At 39.1% G+C, this 27,398-nt stretch overlaps 1 protein-coding gene across 6 annotated transcripts; it reads right to left on the bottom strand.

The window, feature by feature from the left end:
• Positions 1-1,090: 1,090 nt before the first annotated feature.
• On the bottom strand, positions 1,091-26,862 carry serpine2 (serpin peptidase inhibitor, clade E (nexin, plasminogen activator inhibitor type 1), member 2). 6 transcript variants are annotated; one of them, XM_072255476.1, is made up of 10 exons: positions 22,218-22,310; positions 21,349-21,493; positions 15,029-15,314; positions 13,646-13,873; positions 13,059-13,253; positions 11,237-11,435; positions 10,483-10,583; positions 10,319-10,405; positions 8,771-8,860; positions 1,091-2,317 (listed from the first exon to the last, which is right to left on the bottom strand). In XM_072255476.1, the coding sequence occupies exons 3-10, from the start codon at positions 15,282-15,284 to the stop codon at positions 2,280-2,282; spliced, it is 1,194 nt and encodes a 397-aa protein (XP_072111577.1). In that variant the 5' UTR covers positions 15,285-15,314; positions 21,349-21,493; positions 22,218-22,310; the 3' UTR covers positions 1,091-2,279. The 6 variants fall into 6 exon arrangements, with proteins under 6 accessions (XP_072111577.1, XP_072111573.1, XP_072111578.1 ...); XM_072255472.1 differs by lacking the exons at positions 21,349-21,493; positions 22,218-22,310 and adding an exon at positions 26,728-26,862; XM_072255477.1 differs by lacking the exons at positions 21,349-21,493; positions 22,218-22,310 and adding an exon at positions 22,331-22,577.
• Positions 26,863-27,398: the final 536 nt, after the last annotated feature.

Raw genomic sequence — 27,398 nt, 5'->3', positions numbered from 1 at the left:
TCTCATTCACCTCCTCCCTCACTTCCATTCAGGGCCGTAAGCAGTCCTTCCAGGTGAGGCAAATCTGCAAATCTGCTGGGGTCATCTATTGTGTCCAGTGCTCCCAATGCAGTGTCCTCTATATTGGTGTGACCCATTGTAATTTGGGGGACCACCTTGTTGAGCATCCCTACTCCACCCACCAAAAGCAGAACTTCCTGCTGGGCAAACATTTTACTTCAGATTCACTTTCTCATTCTGACATGTTGGTCCACGGCCTCCTCTTACACCAAGATGAGGTCATCCTCAAGATGGAAGAGCAATACCTTATATTTTATCTTGATAGCCTCCAACCTGATGGCATGAATATCGATTTCTCCTTCCAATATATTTTTAAAAATCCCCCTTTCTTCCCTCTTCTTCTATTCTCCACACTGGCCTCTTACCTCTTTTCACATGCCCATCACCTCCTCCTGGATCCCCTCCACCTTCCTTTTCTCTTATGATCCACTCTCCTGTCAGATTCTTTCTCTAGCCCTTTATCTTTTCAATGCACCTGGTTTCCCCCATCACCTTCTAGCTAACCTCTTTCACCTCCCCCCACCTTGTTTTGCACCCATTCTGAAAAGTAGTGCTGAAGGAGATGTTTCGAGCTGAGACCCATTTCCATAGATGCTGCTTGACCTGCTGAGTTCCTCTATCATTTTGTGCATGTTGGAGTTCCAACATTTAAAGTCAGTCCAAAAATTAATCTCAATTAAGGCTGTACAAGCAAGCAGCTTGGTTGAATTTGTTCAGTTACTGTGGGAGTTACAGCATTTTGCAGATCCAATTATAAAATATTTCTAATATACTAACAATACAATTTAGTGACATTTCTACCCTGTGCTGACAAAGTTGTTTCTCTGACTGAAATTATAAAATTTATCTATGTATCACAAAAAAACATTCTCTTATTCATACACTTGTTCTCAGGCTGTGGAGGAGTCCAAATAGCAGGTTTAAAATTTGGAAAACGTTATGCACTGCAATTTGGACATTAATCACAATATAATGAGAATGCAAGTTGACAATATTTCCAATGTCTGTTGTTATCTGATTGCAGTCAAAATAGAGTAGATCAAATTCATTTTATTGAAACAAAAATTGCTTGAAGTTTCCCAAAACTTATGCCAAACCTCATTTTTCCATGAAAAATACAGCTATCGGAAAGACATAGAAAAACAAGCCACTTCTTAATAGATAGTAGGTAGAATTAATAAACCAAATTTGGAAGGGCATTTGAGACTTCCAACTACATTTCACAATTTGCATGCTTTAAGATTAAGTAAATGAGGCAATAAAGTACCCATTTGCTAACATTACCAATAAAATTTAAGTATAGATAAAAAATTATTAGATCATCAAGTTAAAAGCATTCTGTCAATTCAAATAGTAAGACCTCTACAATTATTCAGCATGCTGCATTGAAGTGGCCTTTCACAACACTATTCATTACTGAGGGGAGATTACCCCTGGATATGTAATACATTGGATCAACTTATACAACAATGCAGTTTTTAGAAGTAAAAAAAATTTACTTCAGTTGATAAAAGTGAGCATTAAGAATTGCTGTTTAATTGGTTGTGAAGATTACAAATCCATTTCCAGCCTTTATGGGAAATTCCCCATAGCGACATGAGTGATGATTGCAGACGATGTTACACAGAGGGATAATACTAAGGGATGTTTCAGTTATCTGGGACTAGTACTTAGCTAACAAATTACCATAAAACACCTTTAGTTTACATCATGCAAACACAAGGAAATCTGCAGATGCTGGAAAGTCAAGCAACACACACAAAATGCTGGTGGAACGCAGCAGGCCAGACAGCATCCATAGGAAGAAGCACAGTCGACATTTCAGGATGCTGTCTGGCCTGCTGCATTCCACCAGCATTTTGTGTGTATTGCTTTAGTTTATATCTTCAAGTAGAGAGCTTACTTCTAGTATAGCAAACCTCTGTGAAACAAATATTTCCATGCAAAATTTCTGTTAAAAATTATACTTCTATTTGGATATTCACTCAAATTATTATGTTAGAGCAATACTGAATTAAGAAGGCATGGTTGCATACAGATGGTTAGGAAACCCTGCAATAACAGATGAAACATTCCAAGCAAGGCAAAAAATATACAGAATTATCTACCAGTTTTCATTATAGTTATTGGTGATACACAAGAGAACTTTTTAAAAACAACTCAGAAGCAATTTGACATTGAATAAGCTTCAAAAATAGTTTTCTTTCCACATTGTCTTCTTATGGCTTTGAAACCTGCCCAATGAAGAGGACAGTACCTGTGTAAACAATTCAGAACGGAAAAGCAGTTAGAGCTCTACCATACCAAGTTAGAGAATCAGCAAATCTCAAATGTGTAGCTTTAGGAGCTATTCAAATTTGAACATTTTTCCATCTTGAGTTAAGATCCATTTTGTAAACATTAACCTCCAAAAGTTACTAAATGAATGGTTCTTGTGTTACGCAGTCATGACCCTCACGAACCCTTTGGTACAAAGCCCTGTTGTTCTGTATATAGATGTACTAAACCAAAATAACCCAAACTAATAAAAATAATTGACAACAAAAACAGAGTTGGGTCAAGGAAGTTAAAGTTTAAATTATAACATCCAAATTCATCCTGTCAAAATTCCAACTGAACGTATTTTGACCAATACATCCAGGTTTAAAAAAAAAGCTGACTTAAAATTTTAAAAATGATTTTGTCAACTTCCATACAGAGACTGGCATTTCAAATTGTTCCATACTCTATAAGGCCATATGTGCAATACAAATTGTAGACCACCAGCATCTGAATGCAGTTTGAGTACTTCATGATAATCTGGAAAGATCTATATAGATACAGCATAGATTTAGATCGTTTTCAGATATGGGTTAGTTATTCACATAAATTTTAATGTTTAATCCTCTTCACCCTTTAAATCAAAAATAGATGGTTAATTAAAATGGAAGTCCCCAGAAAGGGACAAGATAACAGCTTATATAATTGTTTACAATGGTCATTGAGAGATGATGGGACAAATTTAGGATGGCTATCAGACTGGAAGGAGGTTAGCAAAATTTCAGGAAGTTTGACGACACAAATATCTGCTAACGATAATTGAAACAAAGTATATAAAGAGAAAGAATTAAGCAATTTCTTTGGGGACCGGAATGGGTTGGGAAGTAGACTATGACTCAAGGGGAAAGAAAAACAAATAGTCATCCCAGTCTTAGTGATGCAACATTTCATAATTTCAAATTACATTATGACTGGGTTTTGCAATCCAGATGAATTGTGCTTGAATTCAATTCCAGCCCATTCACTCACTTTTACTGATGTTGACTAAATTTCGTCTTAAAAAACTGAAGATATTTTTTATTCCACTGAATTTATGCAATGCCTTATTCTTGTCACTGGATGTCCTAGCTGGCCAATGTACTGAAGCAGTTTAAGGAAATTTGTATGGCAGAATTACAAATGGCACAAGATTTGTATGCACAGTACTTAAAATCTAATATGATCATTCCATATTTAATTTGGGATAGCATGCTCTGTAAGGAATTCCAGACACCCCATTTCTATATTTATTGATTAAATGGCATTGATTGCAGTTAAAGGCCAATAAAATAAATTCCAGCTGAAAGCACGTCTCTAAAAAGTTCAGAAAGAAACCACTGACAGTGCTACATTTTCCTGGCTTGCCAGCAGTTAAGCAGTGAACAGCCAAGTTATGCTCATGTAAAATGGCATCAAAAGTTCAGGACTTCAGTGCATGCCAATTATGGAAGCACAAACATGCCAACAGATTTGTTGGCAGAAATCTACATTCTGCTACTGGATTCCCACTTGCAGGCCTGCTGCCAATTTATATTCTGTAGAGTATCCATGAACCATTCACTTGAATGGAGTTTTGTGTGTATGCAAAGATAAACAAATTAAAAATCACATTTTTAAATAGTAATTTTGATACTCAAACATTGTACTTAAAGATTCTTTAATATCTTGCTGAATGTAGACTTTTAATTGATTTTTCAATGCAGATTTCTTTAAAAGAATGACACAGCTTTAGGGTATTGCCTTGTCAGCTGCTGAAAGCTTTCTTAAGTTGTGGGGTAGGACTTTGGATCACAAGGCCTAGTGCATGAGTTTCTCCAATTGTTTCCAGGAGGCTTTCAGTCAGCAACACTTGTTATGTGAAAATGTGGCAGAATTTAGTATCCAAGCAGCAAGCATGGATGGTTAGATGCCTTGGCAAAGCATGTGCCATTATATACAGAAGGAGATCTAGAGGGAATTAATTTGAGGATAAAAGTTGGAATAGCTTACATGCAAAGTGATTCAAAGGATTCAATTAGTATTTTCATATAAAAACTTAGGGCTACTTTTTAAATTACAAAAATGCCACCCACCCAAAAAGTCGACAAATTGCAAATGTTGAGTCACTTCCTTGATTAAAAGGTGATCATTAACTCCAATACTTTATAAATGTACTACATGAACACTTAAAATTAAAATGAATACTGACCAATGGAATTCACCAAGTATCGATCTGTACCAGGTTTAAACTAATTTGGTAGGGGAATTGGAACAGCAGCGATAGTGCCGAGGATGAGGTAAGTTTGGTTACAAACAAAGGCAGTGTGTAGTGAGACTGCTAGCAAGGAGAGGCTGATGATAGAGCAAAGGTACAGTCAATAGGATGAGTTGCAATGTAAAAGGCAGATAAAATTTAAAATGGTGAAAACAGGACTGAAAGTGTTATATTTCACTACATGCTGTTTATGGAATAAGGTAGATGAACTTGCAGTACAGTTACAGATTGGCATGTATGATGTTGTGAGCATCACTGAATTGTGTCTGAAAGATTATAGATGGGAGCTTAACATCCAAGAATACACATGGCATTGAAAGGACAAGCAAGTAGGCAGAGCGTGTGGCATGCCTCGGTTGGTAAAAAAAATCAAATCAAATGATTAGAAAGAGGTGACGCAAACACGAGGAAATTTGTAGATGCTGGAATTTCAAGCAACACACATCAAAGTTGCTGGTGAACGCAGCAGGCCAGGCAGCATCTCTAGGAAGAGGTACAGTCGAAAGAGGTGACATAGGATCAGAAGGTGTCAAATCATTGTGGGTAGAGCTGAGGAACTGAAAGGGCAAAGACCCTGATTACAATGGGAGATAGTAAATCATTTTAAAAGGGCAACTTTACAATAGACATGGGGGATTTCAGTGTGCAGGTAGGTTGGGAAAAATCAGGTTGGTGCTGGATCCCAAGAGGGGGAATATCTAGAATGCCTACTAGATGGCTTTTTAGAGCAGCTCGTGGTTAGGCTAACTAGGGGATCAGCTATTCTGGATTGGGTGTTTGGTAATGAACCAGAATTGATTAGTAAATGAACCCTTAGGAGACAGTGATCATAATATGGTTAATTCACCCTGCAGTTTGAGAGGGAAAAGCTAAAGTCAGGTGCATCAGTGTTGCTGTGGAGGAAATGGAATTACAGAGGCATGAGAGAGGAGCTGGCCAAAATTACTTGGAAAAGAACAGTGGCAGGGATAATGGCAGAACAGCAATGGCTGGAATTTCTGGGGGCAATTCGGAAGGCACAAGATAGATATATCCCAAGAGGAAGTCGTATTCTAAAAGCAGAATGATATAACCATTGCTGACAGGAGAAGTCAAAGCCAATGTAAAAGCCAAAAGAGGGGGCAAACTGCATCATAGAGCAAACATTTCTGGGAAGTTAGAGGATTTGGAAGCTTTTAAAAACCAAAAAGAAGGCAACTAAAAAAGTCAAAGAAAAAGATGGAATACAAAGCTGGCCAATAATTCTAAGTAGTTTCTTTAGTTATATAAAGTGTAAAAGAGAGGCGAAAGTAGATAGCGTATGACTGGGAAATGATGCCGGAGAGGTAGTAATGGGGGAGAAGGAAATGGCAGATTAATCAAATAAGTATTTTGCATCAGTCTTCACTGTGGAAGACACTAGCAGTATTTCAGAAGTTTGAGAGTGTTGAGGGCAGAAGTGTGAGAAGTTGCCATTACTAAAGAGAAGAATTTGGGAAACTGAAAGTTCTTAAGGTAGATAAGTCACCTGGACCAGATAGACTACATCCAAGGTTCTGCAAGAGGTGGCTGAAGAGATTGTAGAGGCATTAGTTATGATCTTTCAAGAAACACTAGATTCCAGAATGGTTCTGGAAGTTTGAAAAATTGCAGATGTCACTCCACTCTTCAAGAAGGGAGAGGTAGGAGAAAGGAAATTATAGGCCAGTTAACCTGACCTCAGTGGTTGGGAAGAGGTTAGAATCAATTGTTAAGGAAGTGGTTTCGGAGTGCTTGGTGGCAGATGATAAAATAGGCAATAGTCAGGACGGTTTCCTCAAGGGAAATTCTTGCCTGACAAATATTTTAGAATTATTTGAAGAAATAACAAACAGGATAGACAAAGAAGAATTGGTGGATATTGTGTACTTGGATTTTCAAAAGGCCTTTGGCAGGGTGCCACACATAAGGCTGCTTAACAAGATAAGAACCAATAGTATACAGTCAAGATACAATCATGCATAGAGCATAGTCTGATTGACAGGAGGCAAAGAGTGGGAATAAAGGGAGCCTTTTCTGCTTGGCTGCAGCTGAGTAGAGGTGTTTCACAGGGATCTGTGTTGGGACCAGTTCTTCCTACATTTTATGTTAATTGATGACTTGTGGCAAAGTTTATGGATGATATGAAGATAAGTGGCGAGGCAGGCATTTTTGAGGGAGTAGAAAGGCTACAGGAGGACTTAGATTAGGAGAATGGGCAAAGTAGCAGATGGAATACAGTATCAGGAAGTTATGGTCATGCAATTTGGTCATGCAGGATTTCCTAATGGTTAATTTGTAGATTGTATCTCTGGTGAGGAAGGCAAATGTTATGTTAGCATTCATTTTGGGGACTAGAATATAAAAGCAAGGATGTAATGTTGAGGCTTTATAAAGCACTCGTGAGGCCTTAGTTGGAGTATTGTTAGCAGTTTTGGGCTCCTTAGCCAAGACATTAGAGCTGATATTAGAGAAGGTTCATGAAAATGATTCCAGGATTAAACAGCTTGACACAAGAAAAGCGTTTGATATCTCTGACCCTCTACTCACTGGAATTCAGAAGAATGAGGGTTGACCTATTTGAAACCTACGGAATATTGAAAGGTCTCTATAGAATGGATGTGGAGAGGATGTTTTCTATAGTGGGGGAGTCTAGGACTAGAGGACACAGCCTCAGAATAGGGAGGCATCCTTTTAGAAATTGAGATGACGGGAAATTTCTTCAGTGCGAGTGTGGTGAGTCTTGGAATTTGTCACCACAGGTGGCTGTGGAGGCCAAGTCTTTGGATATATTTAAGGCAGAGTTTGTAGACTCTTGAATAGTCAGGGCATGAAGGGATATGGATCAAGGCAGGAGATTGGGGCTGAGGGGGAAAATGGATCAGCCATCATGAAATGGCACAGCAGTCTCGATGGGCCAAATGACCTAATTCTGCTCCCATGTCTTATAGTACCAGTATAAAAAGGACAATATACCCCTTCCCACAGAAGGTGTGGGTTATCCCTGGGTCTCAAGGTGAACCTCCCCCACCCCCCCAACAGTCCAAAGACACACCTGGTAGGTTAACTGGTCATGGTAAAATTGTCCTGTGTTTAGATTAGGGTTAATAGGTTTGTCAGAGGTTGCTGGGGCAGCCTGGCTCAAGGACTACAAAGGACCTACACTGCACTGTGTCGCTAATTTAGGAATGTTTTTTTTAAAACAACCTGTCTCTTCAACTCCACCTCCCTTCTCCCACCACTTATATCGAAACTGGGAACATCTGATCAAAACCAGAGTCATTGCTCTAATCAGATGCATCTTTACTTGCTGAGAATTTCCAGCATTGTTTTCATTGCAGATTTCCAACATCTGCAACATCTTTTTTATCCCCCAGTTCGATAAACTTCAGCCTGATTAAAGATGTTGCATCAACTAGAAACAGCAACTCTTTCACTGTTGGTATTGCGTCATGACATTGTTTTTAATTTCAGATACCACTTCCTGCAGAGTTTTATGTAAGGGTTTCTTCTTTTATGTTACTGTTAAGGTGAATAAAATAGCTCCTTTGTACTGTTAACTGCTGAGACAGTGGTCCTCTATAGCAGTATGTTTGGACTATAATTAGTGATAATGGGACTTGTATACATTGGCTAACCAATTGGGATAGATGTTATTCTTTCTTGTGTATCTGAAAGCTGTTGTTTGTGCGGAATTTGAGGGAGAACGTGCGAGGAGGATGAAGAGAGAAGACGTGGCATGAGGAGACGGTTGCCGGACCCGCTGGGCCTGGGCTTGGAGTGGGAGCCCAGGGGTTGACAACGAGCGAAGGAGGATCAGCGAAAGGGAATCCAAGAGCTCCAACATTTGTGCACTGGACATGTTGATGAGATTATTGGCGCCTTTTATTTGTTTTCTTTTTCTTTTGTTTCTCTACTAACCCCATACTTAAATATCAAATCTTAATCGTTCAACCGCACATTGTGGACTGAATGTTATTTCGGGGTACTGATGTGACACAGGGGACACAACACGCAGCATCCACCCAAACAAAATTGCTAGAGTTTGGTCGGGGAGGGGACGTCACCCCTGAGATCATGCCACTAGATGCAACGAGTCTTACATTTACATTTGTTATTCAACCAAAGAATAAAATGTTTTAGCACATCAATCAAAATTACCTGTGGGATTGTGCCAGACTACATAGAGAAATGGTCTATTTACTGTAAATGGAGGAGTGATCCTGAATGACCTAAACATCAGAACAGCAACTGCAATGGAAGCAACGTGATTAGTCGAGTCAAGGCACTTCAAAACAAGTCACCTACAATATATTGTAAAACAGATCACAGCTACAGATTACATTGTTAATTCAAAATGTTTTGTTATTACTTCCAAAAATGTAATCTTGAATCGTATTCCTAAAGAAACTATTCAACTTGTATATAGCTTAGCCTTAATTACAGAGTTATATCGTACTTTTACAAATGCGAGTTCAAGGTCACGTGGAATATTAAATGTTCAATTTATGATCAGAGAATGCATACAATATACAATCTGACGTTCTTACCCTCCACAGCCATCCACTAAACAAACCCCATAGAATGAACGATAGAAACATCAGAACCCCGAAACCCCTCTCCCTCCCATCACACAAGCAGCAGCAATCTTTAGCAATTCACCAACTACTGCACATTACAGACAAAAGCTGTTGGATCAAAATAAACAGTTGCTCAATATTTCTTGAAACAAAAAGGAGCAAGGCTGAAAAGCCTATTTTTCTCCATGCAAAGGGGGGAGAAATGGGCATATAGATACCCTGGTGACCAAGAAATTTACCTCTGCATCATGGCACAAAGTCCTGTTCTTGCAGGAGCATTTCCATGGATCAACTGCATTATTACCAAGTTAAACTCTATCAACTATCAATAGCTCTGTTTTTGCAAAAAAAATGTAAATAAATTGCTTGGGTATAAATTTGAGTCAGTTCGGAGCCAAGCATTAAGCATACTTTAGAATTCCAAATTCTTGTCTGCATGAAAGCAGGCGGGATGATAATCTGGTATAACATTCCAGATGTGTGCAATATCATACTGATAGCTAACAGTCACCCGTGAACTTTTACTACTGTGCCCATGTACCGTATGATAGAAAAAGTTGTTCAGTTTATACATTTTCCTGCTTCTTTGTTATTTTCCATCACCATACCTTCCTCACACTGGGGGGAGAAAAATCAACCCATGTGACACAATTGTTTGGCTCAATCTGTTCCATATTGCCACCGATCTTTATTTTCCGAGCTTCAAATTCTTTTGACAAACCTATTGCAATGTACATCCTAGAAGTCCATATAAAATAAACTATATTTGATAGGGTTGTTGCCCAAAATTCTCAGTTAATCGTTACTTGCCCCTGACAAATTTATATCAACCTCCCTCTATTAACCAATACTTAAATCAGCAAGTACTTTATTTCTAGCAGCCTGCCCATTGCCATTGACAAACCAATCAAATTTATCATAATATCTATTTTTGAAGAATGTAAACTCCTGTAGTTTTCCCGTCACTACATGAAACATTTTCGCCAGCCCCCTCAAATTTTTATCATTGCTTCTGCAAGATAGGCTGAATCTTAACCACACATTAGTCAAAACAACCATAATTCAACTACAACTATATGAAGTGTTTGAAAAGCACTTTAGGCCAAGTTTGAAATGCTGATAGACTTGCCTGTTGCTGCAGAGGCCTTTGTTCCATCTTCATTTACTTCAATTTTAGCCTTTTGTTGGACTTGTGAAACATATAATTGACCAGACCCTGCAAGAAATTGTTGCAATTTATATTGAAGCCAAAAAAGTTTTTGCAAAGTTATTCAGACAAGAGATGCTACTTACTACTGATTTTTCTAAAATCTGCTTTAGTTTCATCAAACATGTCAGTAATTCCAAAAGATGGAAGTAGTTTCTCCAGGCTAGTTTCTGTTTCAGCAGTGAATCTACAAATATAAAAGTCTGTTAGCACCAAATTAATTTAGCATTTAGAGCCTGCTACTTCTGTAGGATACAGAAAAGACAATTAGAAATATTTTGTCTGTTACTAATTTATACACAGATTTTCGTAGCACTCACAGTAACTGGTTTGCCCAAAAATCAGGGGTAGCAAACCTTTGGCACTTGTGCCCAAGGAGGTATGAGCAAAAAAAAGTTGCCTGCACATGGCACGCAATGCTGCCCTTCAATTCTTTAAACCCCTCTCATTAGTTACATAACGATCACCTATACTGCCAAATGAAGCAGTGAATGAATTTTTACAACCTAAGAGCAGTGAGATATTTTCACAGGAAATGTAGTAATTTTAAAAAAATAGTTCTTAAAAGTTTTCAAAAATGCTTATTTCTGTTACTACTACTAGTAAAAAAAAATTGAATAAAATTGAATACATGTAATAATCAACAGGAGTCATCCTTTTTCAAGTCTATAATTATTGTTACTAATTTATTAATTAATGATAAACTCTGCTCAAAATACACAAGAGAATTTGAGATAATCACCAATTTGGGTGCATACTCTAGAAGGATTGCCTTCCCTGCCTGAGTTCATACCTCAATATACAGGAAATTTCGAATAGATTTGAGTGCTTCATGCTTACCTGGGTATGGAAAGTTCAAGTTTCTTTCCTGTTATAATTTTCTTCCAGCTATTTATAGTTTGTGTATTAATGTGAGGAGTTATTTCAGAGAGTGGGATACCAATATTCTCTGGAAGAACAATAAACATGCTAATGGTCTCGCCATGGTATGGCATCTCAAGGACATAATATCTCACATTTGCAGGTGTGTTGGTAATACCTATAAAATAAAATCCAATAATCAAAATTATCACCATATAAACACAAGAGATTCTGTAGATGCTTAAAATCCAGAGCAATATAAACAAGATGCTGGAAGAACTCAGCAGGTCAGGCAACATCAATGAAAATAAATATATAGTCATCATTTTGGGCTGAGACCCTTCATCAGGACTGGAAATGTGGGGGAAAGAAGGCAGCATAGGTGGTGGAGAGGTAGGTGAAGGAGCACAAGCTAGAAGTTGACAGTTGAAGCTAGGGGGATGAGGGTGGAGAAGAGGAGATGAGGTAAGAAACCGTAAAGTGATAGGTGAAAAAGGTAAAGGGTGAAGAAGAAGGGATCTGATAGGAGAGGAGAGTGGATCATGACAGAAAGGGAAGGAGGAGGGTCACTAGGGGGTGGAGATAGGTAGGTGAGGAGAACAGGTAGGAGGAGAGCTAGAGTAGGGAAATGAATAAGAGGGAAGGGTAAGATGGAAGGGAAAAATGGGGAGGTGTGCTGAGAAAGGAATCACTAGAAGTTAGAGAAATTGATGCTCTACACTCCTGTTGAAAACTATCCAGACGGAATACAAGATGATGCTTCTCCCATCTGACAGTGTCCACATCTTGACAGTAGAGGAAGCCATGGACCAACACAATGGGAATGATGATTGGAATTAAAATCGTTGGCCACTGGTAAATCATACTTTTTGCAGGTACAGCGAAGGTGCTCAACAAAGTGGTCCTGCAACCTACATTGGGTCTCACCAGTGTAGAGGAGGCCACATTGGGAGGACCAGATACAGTACATGACCCGAGACAGTTTCACAGGTGAAGTGTTGCCTCATCTGGAAGGACAGTGTGTCATTTGCCATCTCTCACATTATAGAAACAAAAGTCAAATATCAGTGCCGAGTGACCTCAGTAAAATACAGCCCATGGCTTTAAGTATACCAAAGCAAAGCAAAACTCAAGACAAGCTGTTCAGTACTTTGATAATAGCTGATACTGGAAATTTAATACATTACAAATTACCCCTGAACCCAGATACCTATCACTGCCCTTCTTGTCAAAGTGTAGTCAATTAGACCAATCACAGAGATGCAAATAAGATCTCTAAAATATTAACAGTTTTATAAGTATGTATGCAGAGTCCCTTTACTCAACTAGTTAAAGCACTTAATCACTAAAGGACACAGTTAAGGAAGAATCCTAGGTTTAATTGGTTACCTGTACCGATACAACAAACGTGTTCACAACATTCAACAGCAACTTGGGCATTTGCTGACATGAAAAACTATAATAATGCTAAAGTTTATAATTTCACAGAATAAAATTATTGAAAAAAGGAATTCAATAAAAGAAAATTCAATTCAAGAAAACAATGCATGCAATTCAGAATTGGAAAATTAAAATTCACGAGTATACATTTTAATTGGCCTGCTTTAGCAAGCGTGTAGTCAGTCATGTCAATTGACAAATTGCATTTGAGTGATTATTTTTTATTATACAATACATTTTAGATCAGGAATATAGCAGCATTTCAAGAATAAATCTATGCCCTATTTGTGGTACTCCAAGATTTATCGGCTAATACACTATGTAATCAGCTGGCTATACATTTCAAAAATATTAAACTTACCAAAATTGAATGCTGATCTTTGGAACATCAAAGGAACTTGATACACATTTCCATCAGCTGCATAGAAATTCCCATTCTGAGTATTTTCTGGTCGAAATCTGGACTTCCACAAACCCTTAAAAAATATAGCATTGACTACTACAAGTCTGGTCGCAGAATTGAGAATTGTTGGGGAAATCATATCTGTTATCATACCTAAGGAAACAAAGCATATTGTGATATGTACTTCAGCAGAACAGGGAGTTATATCTTTCATCATCAACGAAATCACATCACAATACCAACGACAAATATGCTTAAAATGTTTACAAAAGATACAAATCTAGCACAGATGAATGCATGCAAATGAGAAAATTAGAAAAAAATGCTTCCTTTATTTTAAACTGTATAATTGCTAAAACAAAATAGAAGGATACACAACTTTATCTTTCATACAAGGCAGAAGTTTTAAAAATATCATGCAACCTTTATGAGAAGTATCTATTTGAAAAAAAGCAAAGATTTTCTCAGTTCACATATTTGCGGTATATAAAATGGCATCTTATTACCTTTGATACAAAAAAAAAACAGATTTAGGGAAGACGCACCTTTAGTTTGATTTGAGGTCCATTCATTGATTATGGATGCAGCTACCGAAGGATCATTAAAATTTACATTTCTCAGTAAAGCTTGATAAATCTCATGAGTTTTCTGAATAAAGGATTGCTCCAGTTCAGGTTCACTTGGTACAAATAGTCCATTAGCAATAGTAACTATATCCTGATTTCTGTTCTCAGTTAACAACTTCTCTACCCTTTTGAGCTTTCTGTAAGTACCTGAAAAGAGAATCAATATCGAAAGGCTGTTACCTTGGAGAAACTTCAGTTTTATACCCTCTAAATCATGTATTATTCAAATCAGAGGTACCTGGCTACAAAATAAAAGTGAGCATTAAATATTTAGTCTAAACATCCATTAATTTTGTATTAGTTACATTTGACAAATGCCTCTATAATGCAGGGGTTCCAAACCTGAGTCCGTGGCATAAATAAAAGGCTGAGAACCCCTACTATAGTGAATCAAATACTGTATCTGACACCAATACTACAATGCAAGCAATAATTTGTGATAGCAGACAAAAGTTTCCAGACATGCAAATGACATCACTCAACATCAAATATGCAATGCATTTGAATAAGTGTTTTGCCAACAGGTAGTACTAATTAAAATTCAGTGTTATGAATGATCCAATTTATGATGTCTGATGAAGACTGAGAAGTTGCATGAAAACAGCCATTTTTTTAAAAAGCCAAATGCTAGAAACAAAGACATTGAAAGAATATGTCCATGAGTCAAAAAGAATAGCAGCAAACTGGTTTGGAAATGAAGCCAAGCACCCCATTACTTTCTTACTGAATAACCACAGTCATATTTATTACAATTGCATTACAATATGTACACAAAATAAAACCATTTAATCAGTTGGGATGCCATTTACTTTAGGAAGAATGAAAGAACCTTCTCCAGTTTCACTAAAAGTGCAGTACCAGAAGAATATTGTTTTCCTTGTGCAAACACGAGGAAATCTGCAGATGCTGGAATTTCAAGCAACACACATAAAAGTTGCTGGTGAACTCAGCAGACCAGGCAGCATCTCTAGGAAGAGGTACAGTCGATGTTATGGGCCGAGACCCTTAGTCTTGACGAAGGGTCTCAGCCTGAAACGTCGACTGTACCTCTTCCTCGAGATGCTGCCTGGCCTGCTGCATTCACCAGCAACTTTTATGTGTGTTGCTTGTTTTCCTTGGGGATGGTTTGTAAAAACAAGTACCTGTTACTTCAAATGGCTACAAGAGCAAGACATCAATGCCAAATTCAAATGTACACCCTCTCCCCCCCATTACAATTCAAATTGTAAAGTCTATTTAATATATTCAGATAGGAAGAAGGAAGTTTACTGTTGGTATAAAGCACCTTTTAGTTAAACAAACCTTGTGAGCTGTATTTTAGAGCTTTGCTTAATTGCTGTTTTGTTCTTCCATCAGCTCCCATATGTAACGTCCAAAGTAATGATGCAATTCCGTGTGGGGACAAGATGATGTTTTCTGTTGGATTAGCACTAACAACCTGATTGAAAATCTTAATTCCTAAATCCGACCCAAGTTCCAATACTTTAGCACTTCTCTTTCGGCAGTGCACAGAGCCCATGGCCATACAGAGGAGGATAAGAATGTTTATTTTCCTCATTGCAAATCCAATTCTGGACCACAAAGGTACCTGCAAAAAGTTATCCACATAATTACACAGAAAATGGCAAAGTAATAATTTCAACTCTTCAAAAATTCCTCCAAAACTTCACCTAATAACAACCTTCTATCCTATACACATCTGCTATCTTTTTTAAAATAATGTATATCAAAATATATCTAACTTTTCCTCAAATATTAACACTCAAGACCTTTATTTTCCCTAAAGTGTTGTTCCTTTATTCGAAACATTATTCAGCACATCTAGAATCAAGCTGGATTCATATTGCGATAGGTGGCCTTAGACTGAAAGCACAACCATAGTATTCTTCAGCGCAATTACTTATCCCTTCGAATGCAGAGATGGGATTTTTTTTAAATCCAAAATGTTAAAGTCCAGACTACATTAGCAATGTTATTTGTAAGACAAAGGATTAGTTAAAAAAAGCCATCATTTTCAACATTATTTTTTGCAGTTTTTCAACAATGTAATATCAAATGCACAATATGATTAATTTTCCAGTGAAAATGTCAAATAAACATAGTGAAACACCAAGGCAAAATAAAAGTAATGACAGTGCAAAAAGCAGAAGTCTTAGCAAACAAGATAGTGGCTTAAATACAACTATGGCTCAGTGGCTATTTAGGATGAACATGTCAAACCTTAGTTGATTCAAGACTGAAGTGGAAAATATATGCCTTTAAGTGATCCATAATACAAAATGGGACATGGCAAGTGACCAAGGTGAAAAATAAGATAGTCTTAAGCTTCTGGAACATGAAACAAAAAGTGCTCCTCTTGACCTGTCATCAGTTCAAGCCAAGGTTGTGCTCAAGTACAAGACAGCAGGTGAGGGAAAAGACTTCAGCAATGAAGAATTTACAGCTGGCAGAGGATGGTTCAATAACTTCAAGAATCCTTTTCAGTTGTAGAATGTGATCTTGTGTGGAGAGATAGCAGCAGCATTGTGCAAAGCTGGCAAATGCTAGCCAATGGATTGTGGAAATTTATTTTGGGGAGGGGTCAGGATGATTGCTAAAGTGCATAGACACCTTTAGAATAAAATTTTGCATGGCACGTAGCTGGACAGGTGGGATGGGTGGGGGGAGTTCTTCTTGCAATGCTTATTTTGAACGCATCAGTGTGTTTTGCAGGATATGATGACGTGTTTACGTGCCAAGTTTCAGTTCAGGAGTAAATTTCGATCAGAATTATAACTGGATGATCAGTGGGATAACAAAAGAATCAAATTCATCACCCAGTTCCCAAAGTGCACAGTGTCTGACTACTCTGACATCCTTTAGAAACATCTTAGCGTAATCTATGGATTCATATAGATATTCTAAGCATAGGATTAACACATAACAGTTGTTGAAAATGCATTTTCTACTTAAAATTAGATTGGATGAAGGCTCAGAAATGCAGACAAGTGATGAACAACTAGTGTCCAGTTACCAAGATCAAGGTATTTTTGTGAAAAAGAACAAGACTTATTTTGCTAGTATTTTCCTTCAGTCTTACTTCCATCAGCTAAGTAATTTTAAATGTCCTCCTTAATTTGAATACCTTTTCTCTGTTCATCTTCCTCCCCCCACCCCTCTCCATGAGAACAGACCCATGATCATTGTATAAGTCATGGCCTTTCACTGGACAATTGAAATAGCTTCAGATTTTATCATTGCAAAGGAAAGAGGCATTATGACTGTCACCACTTGAACATTGCTGCTCTTAACCTCAAGCCCAATTGCTTGCCCTACTAATACAGAGAGGAAAAACATATTGCTGCTTTGATGCTGTACAAGGCCAGAACTGGTGCCATTTGAGAGAGCTCATTGATTTCAATGACATCTGGTTCTGCTAATTAGAAGGAATCATTCATCAGCTTGCATCAGTTCCCCCCCCTAAATGTTTCTGAAATGTCAAAATGTTAGAAACTCAAGTTCAACTACAGCTTTGACAAAAGCAAATGTCCCCAAGTTTTGCCTTTTGAGGGCTGAGGCCTCCACACAGCCCACAGCCTGTGCCCTTCATTGTCTAGAGGATACAAGAGGCTAGTAGGGTAGGGTCTATATGCAACCCAGGTATGTACAAATGTGCAGGTAGCTGTATGGGACATTAAGCCCTAATAAATTTATTCTACACCTGTATGGCTTTAAGAATATCAGTTCCCTCAAATTTCAGTCATTGAGTTATGCTATTTTATTGAAGTCTGCAGCAGTCATTCTTGCTCCTTTCATATTAGATAAACTCTAGCCAGTTAGCTGCTAAAGTCTGGCTGTTGCATGCACGTTTGTACATAAACTCCTCATGACCATGTGGGTTTCCTCCAGGTGCTCTGGTTTCCTCCCACAGTCCAAAGACATACTGATTGGTAGGTTATTTGTTCATTGTAACTTGTCCCATGATTAGGTTAGGATTAAATCAGGGGATTGCTGAACAGTGTGGCTCAAGGTGCTGGAAAGGCTGTTCTGCACTGCATTTCAAAACAAAAATAAAATAAATTAGCAAAATGAAAACAAACGTGAAAGGTTTAAAAACACGGCCAGTATAAAAAGAAACTTACCCTACAAGTTATGCATATAACAATATAACACCAAGTAAATATTTTAATAGGTAGTTCCTCCATCTGCCAATTATTCATCATACTGTACATGATCTCATTTGCCTTTAAGAAACTGATATTTATATTATTCCAACTTTAAATCCAGCTCTCAATTTCTATGTTTGCCCTTTAGATGGATTATCTAAACTAGGGTTTATGTTGGGATTTATCCATACTTCAGCCCAGTTAATGTCAATATATTTTTCTGCAATGCTGCATATTAACAAAAATGATTACTCTTATTTTTCTATCTACTGTGAAAAGTTGTGTCAAGTATCATGTCACCGAATACACCAAAGTGAATGAAATGAACAAACTGTGGAGCAAGCCATACATCCCAGCATCTGTACTATTTGATTTTCATAGAATAGTTCTTACCTAGTTCTATAGTTGTCAATGAGATCACAATGCAGTATTTTCCCCTTGGCTTCACCATTCCATTTAATCTTCACAAGACTCAATTCTCTTACAGCGAAAAGCCTCTCCCAGCCAAAATATGATTAATGACTCCTTACCCATAACTAAGCTAGCTTGATGGAGCAGCAAGGTAGCAAATGGTTATCATGATATTTTACACTACCAGCGACTCAGGTTCAAATCCCACCACTGCCTGTAAGGAGTTTGTACGTTCTCCCCATGATAGCATGTTTTCCTCTGGGTGCTCCAGTTTCCTCCCTCAGTTCAAAGACGTATCAGTTGGTAGGTTAGTTGGGCAGGCACTCAGTCAGGGGATACTGGTGGTGCGGCTTGAAGGGCCCTGAGGGGCCTATTCCGCATAGTATCTCAATTAAAAATAAAATCCAAAAATGCAGCCCACCAAACAGATTTCAGTTTTATGGAAAGTTACATTCTGTTGGATTAGAGGAAAATTTATATTTCAGTGTGGACAATCAATTAGAAAATTATTTCATCATTGTATTTGAAACACTTAAAATTTTATTTCTCAGCTTTGGAGCAAGTCTCAACTTACTGTGAACAGTTTCTTTCTCACACCTAGATTCTACTGCAAATTAAATATATAGAGGTATTGTTGAACTTTGAATTTGATGTGAAGATGCACTGTAGGACAAACTAATGGCTGTGAAGTGGGAGAGGGAAAAGCCCCAAATAACTGAATACAACAGTGAGCAAATGTAGTTTCCTATTAAGGAATTATTCACAATAAGCAAATACTAAAATCCACAACGATGGATTTCCCAAAGCTCAAGTTCATAATAGTCTAACTTTATTGATTGATTTTCTCCAGTTCAAGCAGATGAATTACCCCATTATAAATGAGCACGGCTGGCAAATCAGGCCCAACCCAAACTCAATTTGTTGACTCATTTATTGTTTTGAACATTTTCTTCACCCTGAAAGGACAGTGTCATCATCTAAAGAGATTGTCAGCTTGTGTGGCTCCTCATCTTAAAAGGTGACATGTCACCATTCTCTAACAGAGTGGAATATTAGCTTGAGTTTTCCGGACAGCAATAAGACGGGGTGCTCAATGAAAAATCTCCATAAAGGTTTGGAAGATTGTGATTTCCCCCCTTTCCAACACAATTTGGAAAAGTGTTTTGGAGATCTGTGGCTACTTGTCACAGGTAATGCCAAGCAAACTGGAAAATAAAAAGTTCTAAAGGTCATTTAAACATTTTACAGAAACCAAAAGACATAATCAGGTAACACACATAAAAATTGCTGGTGAATGCAGCAGGCCAGGCAGCATCTTTAGAAAGAGGTACAGTCGACGTTTTGGGCCGAGACCTTTTGTCAGGGCTAACTGAAAGAAGAGAAAGTAAGAGATTTGAAAGTGGGAGGAGGAGGGGGAGATCCAAAATGATAGGAGAAGGCAGGAGGGGGAAGGATGGAGCCAAGAGCTGGACAGGTGGTTGGCAAAAGGGATATGAGAAGATCATGGGATGGGATGCCTAGGGAGAAAGAAAGGGGAGAAGCCCAGAGGATGGGCAAGGAGTATAGTGAGAGGGACAGAGGGAGAAAAAGGACAGAGAGAAAAAAATAATAATAATACATAAATAAATAAATAACGGATGGGGTATGAAGGGGAGGTGGGGCATTAACGGAAGTTAGAGAAATCATTGTTTATGCCATCAGGTTGGAGACTACCCAGACAGAATATAAGATGTTGTTCCTCCAACCTGAGTGTGGCTTCATCTTGACAGTAGAAGAGGTCGTGGATAGACATATCAGAATGGGAATGGGACGTAGAATTAAAATATGTGGCCACTGGGAGATCCTGCTTTCTCTGGCGGACAGAGCGTTGGTGTTCAGCGAAACGGTCTCCCAGTCTGCGTCGGGTCTCACCAATATATAGAAGGCTACATCGGGAGCACCGGACGCAGTATATCACCCCAGCCGACTCACAGGTGAAGTGTTGCCTCACCTGGAAGGACTGTCTGGGGCCCTGAATGCTGGTGAGGGAGGAAGTGTAAGGGCATGTGTAGCACTTGTTCCGCTTACAAGGATAAGTGCCGGGAGGGAGATCGGCAGGTACATGCGATCGCGGAAAAACATCTTGTACAGCGTGGTTTTCTTACTTGTACCAAGTAATCTCTTACTATCTCTTCTTTCAGTTAGACCTGACGAAGGGTCTCGGCACGAAACGTCGACTGTACTTCTTCCTACAGATGCTGCCTGGCCTGCTGCGTTCCACCAGCACTTTACTGTGTGTGGTGCTTGTACCGAGTGGTTCTATTTATTTACATTACTGTCATCATTATCATTATGCGCAGCGTAGTTAGACGTAGGCGACCATGGTCCCATGATCATGATTATTCTTGGCATTTTTTTCTCTACAGAAGCGGTTTGCCATTCCTTTCTGGTGGACAGTGTCTTTACAAGATGGGTGACTCGAGCCATTATCAACACTCTTCAGACTGCCTACTTGGCGTCAGTGTCGCATAACCAGGACTTGTGATATGCACCAGCTGCTCATACGACCATCCACCACCTGCGCCTGTGACTTCACATGACCCTGATCGGGGTGGGTGCGGGGGGGAATACACCTTGACCAAGGGTGACCTGCAAGCCAGCGGAGGGAAGGAGCGCCTTATACCTCCTTTGGTAGAGGTGAATCTCCACCACAAGTAGATTTTTGTATATACACTTTCTTTTTAATGCATCAACTGCCTGATATCGGGCTTTCATATATTATTACAACTCCCCCCCCCCCATTATTTATGCAGACATAGATACCGCTCCCGTGCGTGGAGTTCATGTTCTCTTATTCCTTGCTTCGTTTGCTTGGTTCTTACCGCTACTGCAAGTGGATCCGATCCGTGAGCTGTCTGAGGTTCAGCTTTCAGATGTTGTAATAAAAACAATGGCCACGCCATTGCCCATCTTTTAGATATAGCAGCAGACTTACTTTCATATTTTCAAAGATCAAATCAAATTTACTATCAATGTACATATATTTCATCACAGTTTCGGGCATTTGTAATTTTAACGCTTCAGTACCTGCACTGTATTTCGGGTGTAATTTTTAAGGAAAATTTGCCCCCTCTGATAGAAAAACACATAAAATAGCTCCTGTTCAGGTCAACAAAATGTTTACTGTTTTCAAAAAACTGCACCCTTCACGTCTGATAGCTGCCGGCTGGACCTGTTCCAAAGAACAAACATCGAATAATAATGCCTGTCCATAGAAACAATGTTAAATCAGTCAAAAACAAACAACTTGTGTTTGCACATCAGATAAACGTCAACGCATTCCACACAAGTACAATAAAGTCGTGTATGTTACTGGATAAAAGAATTGCAACATTTGTAAATTGATACATTCGAGACCAAATGCCGTTTCAGTATCTAGATTTTGTCTAACATACTCGCTACATCTTGCAAAATTCTGATACACGCCAAAAAGACATTAATTCTCAAATTTAAACTTGGGTTACCACTGCTTTCAAGAGTTAAACTTCGCTGAGTACACGGACGAAGTAAAGGCTGTACTAGGGAGATTGCACCGATCCATTGAGTTAGGAAAAAAGCATACATTAACACTGAGAGAACAAGTAGGTGGCAAATGCTACGCATGCTTTCTAGGCTATTTAAAGCCTATGAATAGTTAACACCCGCAAGCAGGAAGGAACTGAGTTTCCCATGGATTTTGCTTGCACGGAGCAAACTATATTCTAGTCAGTCAATTTCTTTCTAACCCTCCACAGATAAGCAACCTCTAAATTGGAATTCTAAAGGAAAACTATTACAAGTAAGAATCCAATCATTAACTACCCAGCAGTCCATCCTTGTACCCCATATTTATAAGAAAATACATACTTATTATGTTATGCTAGTAACATATAATTCATTAAAACATATTAACCTACTTAATAATTGGAACCCCTCGGTAATATTCAGTCGTCAGCTACGCTGAAAGAGAAACGCTCTTACTTAAGCACATTTACCTTTCCAACTGGCTCAATGTCCCGCCTAAACTCACTTTAATAGGTTCGCTCCCTTCCTCCTCCCTGCTGCTGGTGACTGCCAGAGGAAGGTGGTTCCAATAAAACACGGAGCTATTTGGCACTCCAAAACCCAGCGGCAAAACTATGACCGCAATCCTAATCCTTTGTTACTCCGCTCCGGATATTAATCTGCCGCCAACTAAAAGCTTCGAAAAGCTGGTCAGTGTTGGTCGGAGTGACATATCTAAGAAAATGTACAGTGCACAGTAGAAAGTAGAGAGGAAATGGCCCCGAGGAATATACACACAGCAGAGGCAATATGTTTTATACGCCCTTTGTTGTGTTGTGACACACGTAAAGAGCGTTTATGGAAAGTCACCAACACAAACAAGACTCATCTACCTCTTCCGTTAAAACATCCTACGCTTGGACCGCAAACTTAACCAGGCGTCACATCCGACCGCTGATTCTCCAGCGCCTCTAATTCTAGCCATTCCAGTTACGACATGGGTGGGGGGAAAAATCGGGAAATTAAATAATTACATCTTTTCAAGAACCATTCAGGGTTATTGAGTCAACGTGCTAACCGAAAAGTGGACTTCGCTGTGTTCAACTTTGGACTGTCAATCTGTAATATTATTTTAGCTGTATGTACATTAAACATTCCATCAAATCGTGTTCTACAGGTTAGATTACTAATATTACAGCTTCACAAAATACACTATGGCAGGTCACTTTGCTGATCAAATGCTGAATAAAATGGAACATGTAGACAATGGGAGATCAGAATCGGAATCTGGTTTATTATCACCCGCACGTGACGTGAAATTTGTTAACTTAGCAGCAGCAGTTGAATGCCATACATAATTTATCAGAGAGAGAAAAATAATAAATAAAATAAAACATAATAAATAAACAAGTAAATCTATTACGTATATTGAATAGTGCAAAAAAGCACTGCATATTTAAAAAGTGAGGTAGTTTCCAAAGCTTCAATGTCCATTTAGGTATTGGATGGCAGAGGGGAAGAAGCTGTTCCTGAATCGCTGAGTGTGTGCCTTCAGGCTTCTGTACCTCCTACCTGATGGTAACAATGAGAAAAGGGGATGCCCTGGGTGCTGGCGGTCCTTAATAATGGACGCTGCCTTTCTGAGACACCGCTCCTTGAAGATGTCCTGGGTACCTTGTAGGCTAGTGGCCAAGATGGAGCTGACCAGATTTACAGCCTTCTGCAGCTTCTTTCAGTCCTGTGCAGTAGCCCCTCCATACCAGACAGTGATGCAGCCTGTCAGAATGCTCTCCATGGTACAACTATAGAAGATGGTGTTTTTGTACATGTTTTTGACACATTACTGATTATGGATCTTAATTTGATTTTTTTTTCATTTTTTAGCTTCACAAGTTTTCCCATAGCCTTGCAATACAGAATATAAATTGTTGAGATGTGCAAGACAGACAATAAAAATAAAGGATTGTAATTTTGATAGATATTTCTTACTGGGTTCTTGGGTCCTGCCAAAAGCAAGCATGATGAAATACAATTGCATTGCTTGCTTAGCGAACTGTACTAAATTGGAATGCTGCGGGTAGTGCAGATGGGATCAAGTAGAAAACAAAAAGCAGAATAACATATAAGTGGTGAAAAATTGGAAAGATATGGAATATAAAACATACGTAATAAAGATTCAACTGTTTCTTTGGGCCCACAGACATCATGTAACATTTATATTATTCTGAGATTCTATGACTGTGAATAGCTGTGTGACCAGCATTATCCTTGCAGCACCCATAAGGTAACACATTCCAATGGTCCATCTGCCTAGAGCAGAATTTCCCAACCATTTTAATTCCTATCCCCATTCCCATTCTGACATGTTGATCTGTGGCCTCCTCTTTTGCCATGATGAGGGCACACTCAGGCTGGAGAGCAATACCTCATATTCCAATCTGGATAGTCTCCAAGCTGATGGAAAGAACATCGATTTCTTTTTCCGGTAAAAAAAAATCACTTCTCCTTTCCTCTTCTTCGATTCCCCACCCTAGCCTGTTACCCCTTCTCCTTACCTGTCTGTCACATTTCCCTGATGCCCCTCCTTCTTCTCTTTTTCTCATGGTCTACTCTCCTCTCCTGACAGGTTCCTTCCTCTCCAGCCCTTTACCTTTCCCACCACCCAGGCATCATCTATCATCTTCTAGCTAATCCCATTTTAAACTGGTGTCTTCCCACTTCATCACCAGTCCTGAAGAAACATCTTGGCCTGAAGCATCAATTATTTATTCATTTCTATAGATGCTGCTTGACCTGCGGAATTCCTCCAGCGTGTTGTGAGTGTTACTGCTGAATTCCTCCACCATTTTGTGAGTGTTCCTTTAGACTTTAGTATCTGCATAATCTTTTGTGTTGCAAATTACATGTTCATTTTATTTTCTATATTTTATCAAAATCTATGTCCATATCTTTATTCTCTTATCCACAGCCCTTATTTTATGAACTAATTTTGTGTATGGCACTTCATCATTTTTTTCAGAAATCCTGATATGCAACATTCATTGAAACCACCTTCTCTACTTTGAAAATTAACATAGAACATAGAATAGTACAGCGCAGTACAGGCCCTTCGGCCCACGATGTTGTGCCGACCCTCAAACCCTGCCTTCCATATAACTCCCCACCTTAAGTTCCTCCATATACCTGCCTAGTAGTCTCTTAAACTTCACTAGTGTATCTGCCTCCACCACTGACTCAGGCAGTGCATTCCACGCACCAACCACTCTCTGAGTAAAAAACCTTCCTCTAATATCCCCCTTGAACTTCCCACCCTTTACCTTAAAGCCATATCCTCTTGTATTGAGCAGTGGTGCCCTGGGGAAGAGGCGCTGGCTATCCACTCTATCTATTCCTCTTATTATCTTGTACACCTCTATCATGTCTCCTCTCATCCTCCTTCTTTCCAAAGAGTAAATCCCTAGCTCCCTTAATCTCTGATCATAATGCATACTCTCTAAACCAGGCAGAATCCTGGTAAATCTCCTCTGTACCCTTTCCAATGCTTCCACATCCTTCCTATAATGAGGCAACCAGAACTGGACACAGTACTCCAAGTGTGGCCTAACCAGAGTTTTATAGAGCTGCATCATTACATCGCGACTCTTGAATTCTATCCCTCGACTTATGAAAGCTAACACCCCATAAGCTTTCTTAACTACCCTATCCACCTGTGAGGCAACTTTCAGGGATCTGTGGACATGTACCCCCAGATCCCTCTGCTCCTCCACACTACCAAGTATCCTGCCATTTACTTTGTACTCTGCCTTGGAGTTTGTCCTTCCAAAGTGTACCACCTCACATTTCTCCAGGTTTAACTCCATCTGCCACTTCTCAGCCCACTTCTGCATCCTATCAATGTCCCTCTGCAATCTTCGACAATCCTCTACACTATCTAAAACACCACCAATCTTTGTGTCGTCTGCAAACTTGCCAACCCACCCTTCTACCCCTACATCCAGGTTGTTAATAAAAATCACGAAAAGTAGGGGTCCCAGAACAGATCCTTGTGGGACACCACTAGTCACAATCCTCCAATCTGAATGTACTCCTTCCACCATGACCCTCTGTCTTCTGCAGGCAAGCCAATTCTGAATCCACCTGGCCAAACTTCCCTGGATCCCATGCCTTCTGACTTTCTGAATAAGCCTACCGTGTGGAACCAAGTCAAATGCCTTACTAAAATCCATATAGATCACATCCACTGCACTACCTTTATCTATATGCCTGGTCACCTCCTCAAAGAACTCTATCAGGCTTGTTAGACACGATCTGCCCTTCACAAAGCCATGCTGACTGTCCCTGATCAGACCATGATTCTCTAAATGCCCATAGATCCTATATCTAAGAATCTTTTCCAACAGCTTTCTCACCACAGACGTAAGGCTCACTGGTCTATAATTACCCGGACTATCCCTATTACCTTTTTTTGAACAAGGGGACAACATTTGCCTCCCTCCAGTCCTCTGGTACCATTCCCGTGGACATTACTTTTTCAAAAAACTCTCATACACAAGATTAGGCCTCTTAGGCCGGAAGAGCAAGCACTTCATGTTCTGTCTGGGTAGCCTGACAGCATGAACATTGATTTTTCTAAGCCAGTAATTTTGATACCCTTCCCCTTCTTTCTTCTTCCATTCACCATTCTGGCTCCCTGCTCCTTTCTCCTCTTTACCGACCTATCACCACCCTCTAGTGTCCCTCCTCCTTACCTTTCTGCCCGATCCACTCTCCTCTCTTATCAGGTTCATTCTCCTCCAGTCCATTATCTTTCCCCCTTATCACCTCCCCCGCTTCTCACTTTAACCCCCTCACCCACCCACCTACCTTCCCCCTCACATGGCTTCACCTATCATCTTCTAGCTTGAAACCATTCCCCTCTCCTACCTTCTTATTCTTACTTCTTCTCCCTTTCTTTACAGATGAAGGGTCTCCGCCCAAAACGTTGACTGAGTTTCCTTTGCATAGGTCCCACCTGACCTGCTGAATTCCTCCAGCATTTTGCATGCATTACTCTAATCCACAAGTTTCTTTTCATAAAACAATGAAACCATGTCTAACTATATTCTGACTTTCAAAGACTCCAGTTACCCTATTCTTGGTTATTGATTAAAGCATGTTCTTGACAACCAGCCAAACTAAATAATCTTTCTTTCTCTATTTATTTCTTTTTTGTCCTTCATGAAGTTGAGTTACATTGCTACTCTCCAATCCATAAAGTTAGTTCCAGATTCCTGGGGTTTTGAAATACCCTGTTAATATATCCACCATCTTTGCTGGGATCCTTTTTTAGGATTTGATCTCTGGAGATGATTTGCCACGTTGTAATACCTGTAATCCTTCAGTTTTTTTTTAACTAATATTATTCTTTTAAGTTCCTTAAACAGTAATGTAGAAATGAGCAGGAACAGATCATCATGCCCTTTGCACTATGCAACAGTTTTATGGCTAATCATCTATTTCTGCACGATATCATCATCTTCACTGCACTATGTCATCTTCTTCCTTTGATTTGAAAACCAACAGAAGGCGACTAAAAAAAATATATGGAGAGAAAA

Source organism: Mobula birostris, chromosome 4 (assembly GCF_030028105.1).
Source record: "Mobula birostris isolate sMobBir1 chromosome 4, sMobBir1.hap1, whole genome shotgun sequence".
NCBI classification, from domain to species: domain Eukaryota; kingdom Metazoa; phylum Chordata; class Chondrichthyes; order Myliobatiformes; family Myliobatidae; genus Mobula; species Mobula birostris.
The sequence above is the reverse complement of the archived record's forward strand: the minus strand, read 5'-3'. Positions and strand labels throughout refer to the sequence as shown.